Below are 9149 nucleotides of genomic sequence, written 5' to 3'. Positions count from 1 at the left end.
ATTGTGTGATATATTTTGCAAATTATTTATAAAAAAGCTCATGAATGGATGTTGAATAATGTAAAATGCTTCCTGTATTTAGTTTTTTAATTTAACTTCCAAGTGAGTATTTACACTATATCACCATAAATCTGTGAGAGTTTCCATTTATTTATTTATTTATTCTTTCATTCATTCAAAGTGTTCCATAGATCCTATCAAGAAGGGGAACCTTCATGGATCTAGAACAAGTCAAGTTATATATTCTAAAAAGACAAAAAAATCATAGATACATTATAATGAATTAAAAATAATATACAATATACTGGTTAATGCTATTCATGCATTTAAATTTAATTGTCTAAATCAGGAAAGGGAGCTACTACTTTGAAAAAAGCTGCTATCTTCCAGTTACACTATACGGTATTTAAAAGTAAATGTCACATATTCCTGCAGGAGATAGTATTGGTCAAAACTAGAAGAAATGGTCCTATAATTTTAAATACAGAATACGATGCCTGCTGAGATATTGGCCATTTTACTTGTGATGAGTAATGTATAGTATTTGATGGTGTAGGGCATCTCACTGTTGCACACTGAATTGCCAACATATTTGGAAAATATTAACCTTGCAGAAAGACAATGACTGTGGTTTATGCACAAAATGGTATCACACTGTTTTCTACAAGTCATGTGGAAGAACTTCACAGCAACATTTTCTGATTAGTGGATTGGTCAAGAAGGTCCTGTAGCATGGCCTCTCTGTTCATCAGATCTGAATTATTGGTTTTCTGGCTATGGGGACATTTAAAGGTGATGGTATATGCCCAGCCCAAAGACAATGTGCAGACATCACAGGAGCATGTGACTAGCTGCATGTGACACAATCCAAATGCATGTGCATGATTCACTGCTGAAGGATGTGTCAGTATGCTTTGCAAACACTGCCTATAGTGGCTACTTCCATGTAACAGGCAGATGCAAGTGAGAGAACAGATTGGCCCATATTTCAAGAAGTATTGATTTCTGAATGTATCATTATAGGAAATTTTCTTATAGTTTTGACCATTACTACCACCCATAGGAATCTATGACAGTTGTTTTAAACATCCTGTATAGCTGCCATTTATCTGCTATTAGTGGCTTAATATTTACTTAGGCCTACAGGTACTTGTATACTTAATATTTTCTGTGCAATTAAGTTTTTCAGATTACTGCTTTTATCTCACAACACACACATGAATTATCAGTTAATTGGTGTTTGATTGTGTAATGTGTGAAAAGTAATTGACAATACATGTTATCTGATAACATATGCATTCAGTATCAGAGACAAGTTGCTTGTCACTTCCAGGTCAAGAGTATGAAAGAGAACATTTTGCTGTTTGAAATCAGATACACTTAGCAAGAAATAAAAATATATTCAGTTTCACTGAAGTGAATGATGTGCAGCAGAGTTTTATAATTGATGGGAAGAATTTCTTGATGCTTTTATCATTTAAAACAGTAATTATCAACAACTCAACTTCAGAGAAATAGTGGCTGTTTTTGAGTAAGTTTTATGATGCTTTCAGTAACATGTCATTTTTCTATTGTAACATATATATAATATTTAATACAGTTTTAACATTGCTTTTAATTTCATTGAATGATGAAAGTCAATACACATAATTACAACTTGGTAACATGAAGTGGTCAAAAATTAAAATGTCAACTCATACACATTTTAGTAACATCTAATTTTTGACTGCCATAAAGCATAACAGTTTCAAATGAGGTGAAAATGCAAATTCCAGTGTGTCTGAAAATTGTCTCTCTCTTCCCTTGCAGATTTTTTTTCATTGTTCTAAAGCCCTGTAGCAGTATATTTATGCAATATAACTATTCTTAAAACTGTTGCAGTTATGAATTCTTTTTTGGATTTCTTATGTATTTTTTGTATTTTGGTATGTTCAGTCAACTCTAATGATTGTTCAGTTAACAATTTATACTGTGTGCATGAGGAAAGGGTGATTCTGGTTAAGTGTACAGCAAATAATCTCTTGGTATTAGCAAGATATATTTACACTATGTACTACTTCAAAATGTTATTGAAGACAGGATTTCATTTTGGTTTCAGGAACTTCTCTGCACATTGTGGTTGGCTATAAGAAGGATGGCAGCACAGAATTGCCAGCGGAGGTATAAATTCGATATGGTATTGTTCCTGGTGATGATTTTTAACTCACACCTGAGTTGTATGTATGTATCAGGAAATTTCATTTCTGGAGATCATAATGAGTCACCAGGCACAAACCAGTCACCAGATGTAACAGACTCTGTAGCTGCAGTACAAAATAATTTGACACCTAACATTGTTTTGATTATGGCTGATGACCTGGGCTGGGGTGATTTTGGGTCATATTCACCATACACAGCTCTAACACCAAACTTAGATGCCATTGCCAAGGAAGGAATAAGGTTAGTGATAAAAACTGTTATCAACTGCAGTGTGACAAAAATTTCACTAAATAAACATTTTCTCAGAAACATTTGCTCAATACGGCAAAACTTCAAGGATATTTTTGCATTTTTATTTCATGTTACTGATTTCACTACTTTTCTATTATGAATTAATATTCAAAACAGAAAGAACAATTAAATACCAAAACTTGTCTGTAGCAGCTTGAGAATTCTGCAAGTCAATGTGTGTTGCACAGATTATTGAGCAAATTCATCTTTCAACAAAACTGAGCAAATGTGTAGATATTGAAAAATTGATAGCAGATTCCTAAGCAATTTTGTGTTTTGGATCAAAGCAGCTATTATGCTGTGAATAAAGATCATACTCTGGGCAGAAGTATATTTAATATGTTGGCAACAAACAGATTTGACATCCTTCAGGGCATTCACATTCACATGAGTTATTGGTCATGGTTGAGTTATAGCAGCAACGATTACCATGGTGCAAAGGGCCTTAAAATAAGCAATATACTTTCTATGTTCAGAAATTATGTAAGATGCAGGTCAGTTCAACGACTGAGCTATAGGTAATCTTCTAACTAGCAAAATAAATACATATAGCAGAGGTCCCCCTTGGTATAAAAGTAGCATCAAGACACTTCCTGAGAAACAAAATAAACCAGTTAACTACACAAGACAAATTATCAACACAATATGATAGGTTCAAAGAGAAAAGCCTGCAATAGCTACTACCATCAAACGTTTTTACTGAATTCTGCCAAAATACTAAGAAATGTTGTTTATCTATAAAAACTGTTAGTCGCACAAAAATTAGTGTCATTTATTCATTCATTCACTTATTGTATTCCACAAATTCCAATGAAGGAGAGCCTTCAGGATTTCGCATGAATCAAGCTTTACATTAATAGGCAGGAGCAGCCACTGCTTCCTTTTTCTTTGAAATATATTAACATATTATAAATAATGCTAATCTATTCATACCAGTAATTGTGACAGTTACTTCTACATTACTGTAAAAAGCTACATTGAAAATACCACTGCTCCAGGTTTTATACAACTCAACTGCTGTTTTTATCTAATAATCCAAACAAAGATTTACTTTACATGGACCACTATCACCCCTTGATACACTGACAATCTCTAGTTCTCTTTAATACAGAAACTTGACTTATAGAGAATTTACCCCTCTGAATCCAAGTGTTCCAATAAATTGTAGAAGGCATGACTGTTGTCGTATTATTTTACTTTAGTTTTGATTATCTGCAGATTTTTGATTTCCTTCTTGATGACTATCACTATCCTGTTATGGACTATTGCAGAGAGTATAATACTTTTCTAATATGAAGTACAACTAATATAGTTAAATTAAACAATTCTTTCTCTTAAATAACATTTTTGCCTTTATATTTCGAACAGGTTCACAGATTTCCATGTAGGGTCATCTGTATGCACACCTTCTCGAGGTGCACTTTTGACAGGTCGCCTGGGATTAAGAACTGGGATTGTGAAGCATCTTACTGCTGATGCTGTTGGAGGTATTGCCGAAAATGAGACAACACTGGCAGAAATCTTGTTGGATGCTGGATACAGAACTGGAATGTTTGGTATGTATTAATTTTGTACGTCTCACCCTGCCTCATCTCTGCCATGAAAATGTGCAAATTTGTGTTTATTTAATAAGAGAAATGATGATAATATTTTTACAATGAATAATAGTCCTGGAAGCTAATTTAATTTTCAGACCCCATTATGGAGACAGAAAGAAAAATAATTTAGCATTTTGTACAGTACAAATACAATGTAATTACTTATATTGTAACTAAGATGTAATTTCTTAATTGTGTAAAGTATCAGCTAGAGGACTCAAGAAAGCTGTACATTATTAACTGTAGCTGAAGACTCTAACAGTTAAACACAATGGAGTAAGTATTGGTCATAAGAATTACTGTCATTAAACAAAAAAAATGTGAATATTAATTGTCAAACAATGGAAAATACAGGATGGAATGTAACAACATCATCAAAAGGATAGCTGCTACACACCATATAGTGGAGATACTGAGTCACAGAGAGGCACAATAAAAAGACTGTTGGAAAGTGAGCTTTCGGTCAACATGACTTTTGTCGAAAATAGACAACATACACACACGCACACACACACACTCACACAAACGCAACTCGCACTCACATGACCACAGTTGCTGGCAGCTGAAGTCAGACTGTGAGCAGCAGTGCATGATGGGAGATGCAAGCAGGTGGTGGGGGTAAGGAGGAAGCTGGGGTGGGGAGGGGAAGGGATATCAGGGTAGGGTGGAGGATGGTAAAGTGATGCTTGTGGGAGCATACAGGGATGAGGTGGGGAGAGGGTAGGGCAGCTACGTACAATCTGGATGTCAGACGGAGGGCAGGGGAGTACAAGGTATGAGGGTGGGGGGGTGGAGGGGAGGGGGTGGCAAAAGGAGAAAAGTAAAATGACTGAGGGTACATTGATGGAAGAGAAGGCTGGGTAATGATGAAATGGGAACAGGGAAGGGGCTAGATGAGTAAGGACAATGACTAATGAAGGCTGTGGCCAGGAGGGTCATGGGAACGTAGGATATACCACAGGGAGAGTTCCCACCATCACAGTAAAGAAAAGCTGGTGTTGGTGGGAAGGATCCAAGTGGCACAAGCCATGAAGCAGTCATTGAAATGAAGAATGTCATGTTGGGTAGTGTGCTCAGCAGTGGGGTGATCTAGTTGTTTCTTGGAAACAGTTTGGTGGTGCCCATTCATGTGGACAGACAGCTTGTTGGTTGCCATGCCCTCATAGAATGCAGTGGAGTGGCTGTAGCTTAGCTCGTAGATCACATGGCTGGTTCCACAGGTAGTCATGTCTTTGATGGGATAGGTGATGTTTGTGACCTGACTGGAGTAGATGGTGGTGGGAGGATGTATAGGACAGGTCTTGCATCTAGGTCTAATACAGGGATACGAGCCATGAGGCAAGGGTTTGGTAGCAGAGGCTGTGGTGGAATGGATGAGGATATTGTGTAGGTTCAGTCGTCAGTGGAATACCACTGTGGGTGGGGTGGGAAGGATAGTGGGTACGACATTTCTGATTTCTCTGCATGACGAGAGGTAGTCAAAACTCTGAAGGAGAACTTATTTCAGTTGTTCCACCCCTTGATGGTACTGAGTCATGAGGGGAATGCTCCTCTGTGGCTGGATGGTGGGATTTTGGAGAAGGTGGGTGGCTGGGAAGTTAAGGCATGGGAGATCTGTTTTTGTACAAGATTGGAGGGTAATCATGGTCTATGTAGGCCTCGATGAAACCCTTGGTATATTTTGAGAGGGTTTGCTCATGACTACAGATGCAACAGCCATGGTTAGCTGGGCTATGTGGAAGGAACTTCTTGGTATGGAATGGGTGGCAGCTGTTGAAATGGAGGTATTGCTGGTGGTTGGTAGGTTTGATATGTACAGAGGTACTGATGTAGCTATCTTTGAGGTGTAGCTCAACAACAAAGAAGGTGACTTATTGGGTTGATTGAGTAGGATAAGCTTAAGTGAATGGGGAGGAAGGTGTTGAGGATCTGGAGGAATGAGGATAGGGTGTCCTCACCCTCGATCCAGATCACAAAGATGTCATCAATTAATCTGAAACAGATGACGGGTTTGGGATTTTTGGTGTTTAGGAAGGATTCCTCTAGATTGCACATGAATAGGTTGGCATAGGATGGTGCCATGTGAATGCCCATAGCCATACCCTGGATTTGTTTGTAACTTATATCTTCAAAGGCGAAGTAATTGTGGGTAAGGATATTGTTGGTCATTGCAACTAGGAAGCACTCTCAGTGGTGGCACAGTAACTGGTCTCAATGGGACTTCCTGGGAGGTTGGGTAATGGCCTTTAAGAAGCGTGTAGAAGGTAGGAGTATGGGAAGTGGTAGGGGGTGAGGAGGGAGAAGGACTCTGGGAAGAGGTTCTGGGATGTGCCTAAGGATTAGAGGAGAGACCAGGGATCATACTGGTTTTCTGAAATGGGGTCACTGTGGCAGGATTTGTAGATGGATGAATGTGACAGTTGGTGGAGTCCTTCTGCCAGGTAATCCTTATGGTTCAAAACAATAGTGGTACAGCCTTCGTCAACAGGTAGAGTTGTAAGATCAGGATCAGTTATTAGGTGGTGGATTGCAGCTCTTTCTGCAGATGTAAGGTTAGTTTGCATGTTGAGGGATTCAGGAACTGAGGGTGAGACAAGATTTGAGGTTAAGGAATTCTGGATAGTTAACAGGAATGGATTTGAGGATGGTGGAGTTGGATCACGGTTGGTTGGAGGACTGAACTGAGTCAGATAAAGTTCAACATTGATCGTTTGTTGAGTCTGATTGGTAAGGTTGGTGAAAAGAAAGTGTTTCCACTGTAGAGGCAGGGAGAAGAGAAAAGTCCTGCATGATAGAATTTGGGAGTGGGGGATAGGTGAAGCATTCGGAAAGGACTGATACTTTTGTGGGGCTAAGGCTGTCAGAAGAATGGTTGATGACTGTGTTTTGGATCTGTTTAGGTTCTGGAGTCAAAAAGGAGACTTTTCTGTACTGACACAGATGGAAGGAGCAAGGGTCCATGGTGGTGGATAAAAATGTAGATACACTCCAGACCTTGTACGAAAACAGATATCCCATGCCTTATCTTCCCAGTTGTCCAACACATCTAAAATCCCACCATCTGGCCACAGAGGAACAATCCCCTCATGACTCAGAACCACCTAGGCCTGGAGCAACTGAATTACATTCTTCATTAGGGTTTTGAATACCTCTCATCATGCCCTGAAATGAGAAATGTCCTACCCATTCTCCTTCCCATCCTTCCCACAATGGTATTCTGCCACTCAATGAACCTATGCAATACCCTTGTCCATCCCTACACAACCCGTGCTCCCAATTACTTGCCTCATGGCTCATATCACTGTAAAGACCTAGATGCAAGACCTGTCCCATACATCCCCCAACTACCACCTACTCCAGTCTGGCCACAAACAACACCTACCTCATTGAAGATGGGGCTACCTGTGAAACCAGTCATGTGATATACAAGCTAAGCTACAACCACACCACTGGATTCTACATGCACATAACAAACAACAAGCTGTCTGTCCGCATGAATGGCCACCACCAAACTGTTGTCAGAAACAACTGGATCACCTCACTGCTGAGTGTACCACCCAACATGACATTCTTCATTTCAGTGACTGCTTCATGGCTTGTGCCACCTTGATTCTTCCCACCAACACCAGCTTTTCTGAATTGTGCAGTTGGGAACTCTCCCTGCAGTACATCCTACGTTCCCATGACCCTCTTGGCCTCAATCTTCGTTAGTCATTGTCTTTACGATCTACACCTTCCTCATTCCCATTCTAGCACTACACAGCCCTTTACTTCACCAATGCACCCTCAAGTATTTTTACTTCTCCCCTTTTCTGCAACTCCCCCTCCCCCCTCCCACCTGCCCATCTTCTAACCTCCCAACTGCACCTCGCAATCCTACCCTCTCTCCACCTCTTACCTGTACAATCCCACTAGCAGTATTTTACTGCTCCCCCCCTCCCCGACTACCCTACTATCTCTTCTCCTCCCTGCCCCATCCCCTTCCTTACCCACACCACACGGATGCCTCTCCCATCATGCATTGCAGTCTGACTTCAGCTGCTAGCAACTGTGGTCATTTGTGTGTGAGTTGCAACTGGTTACTAATGTTTTCGTAATATTGTTGAATGTTAGACATCATATGAAAATAGAAGTTTGGAATACCTCAAATTTGGGCTGAGACATGTTACACTGGAGAGTTTAAGAATGAAACTCTCAGGTACAGTGAGATGAGAAATATTGAAGTAAAACATCTTTGTCAGGAGATGCAAGTTGGAAAATGTACCAAAATTGTGGAGATTCTATTTGTTCATTATGTTTTGAGCCTGAACAAGCTTTATTTCTCATAGCAAAATTTGCATGTAAAACTGTGCATGTCATAGTCACAGTTCAGACAAAATGTTGCTTGTTTGTTTTTTTTCCCAGAAAAAACCTGGACTTCAGTCATTTTAAATGTACATATACTAATAATTGTGTATGGCAATGAACTTTACTGCAGTCAAGTAGTTTTTACCATCACAAAAACTTTTCTTCTGCACACAAAATGTATTTGTGTTTGAAACAGTGGCCGTCCTGTTTTTTATATCAGTATTGTTACTATTACAATTTCTGGTGATTATTTTTAGGTACAGTTACTATTCTATGCATGTTTTGTAGTTTGTGATACAATCATTGAATAAATAGGAACATTTTCCAGGAAAATGGCATCTTGGTACTCAACCTGGTCACCAGCCACTGGATAAAGGTTTCCAAACTTACCTTGGTATTCCATATAGCGTTGATATGGGCTGTGCTGATCCACCAGGGGCAAATTATCCATCATGTCCTGCTTGCCCGTATGGTAAAGTACTTGTTTTACATTAAATGATAAGCTTTGGGAGTCTTGGTGCTTTGATATCAGACACAAATAAAACATAATGTGACATTTTTTCATTTTATATCTCACTCTTCATTTTATACTATGCCATAAAAACACATTTTGTATTTCCAGCATAGTAACCTTCAGGGATTCTGATTTTTCTCCACCTCTCTCTCAGTCTTCTCTCTCTCTCTCTCTCTCTCCCTCCCTCTCTCTCTCTCTCT

General features: G+C 39.2%; 1 protein-coding gene across 2 annotated transcripts in view; it reads left to right on the top strand.

Moving 5' to 3' along the window:
• Positions 1-930: 930 nt before the first annotated feature.
• Positions 931-9149, top strand: part of LOC126455654 (arylsulfatase G-like) — a 117604-nt gene continuing 109385 nt past the window's right edge. Inside the window, exons 1-5 of one of the 2 annotated variants that reach the window (XM_050091421.1) lie at positions 931-1146; positions 1334-1531; positions 2099-2439; positions 3859-4046; positions 8764-8907. In XM_050091421.1, the coding sequence (XP_049947378.1) occupies positions 2135-2439; positions 3859-4046; positions 8764-8907 (637 nt within the window). In that variant the 5' untranslated portion in view covers positions 931-1146; positions 1334-1531; positions 2099-2134. The remainder of the gene's footprint in view (positions 1147-1333; positions 1532-2098; positions 2440-3858; positions 4047-8763; positions 8908-9149) is intronic. The other variant, XM_050091422.1, reaches the window with a different exon arrangement.

The sequence above is a fragment of the Schistocerca serialis genome, chromosome 2 (genome assembly GCF_023864345.2).
Source record: "Schistocerca serialis cubense isolate TAMUIC-IGC-003099 chromosome 2, iqSchSeri2.2, whole genome shotgun sequence".
NCBI lineage: Eukaryota > Metazoa > Arthropoda > Insecta > Orthoptera > Acrididae > Schistocerca > Schistocerca serialis.
Note: the sequence above shows the minus strand (reverse complement) of the source record. Positions and strands in the feature narration are given on the sequence as shown.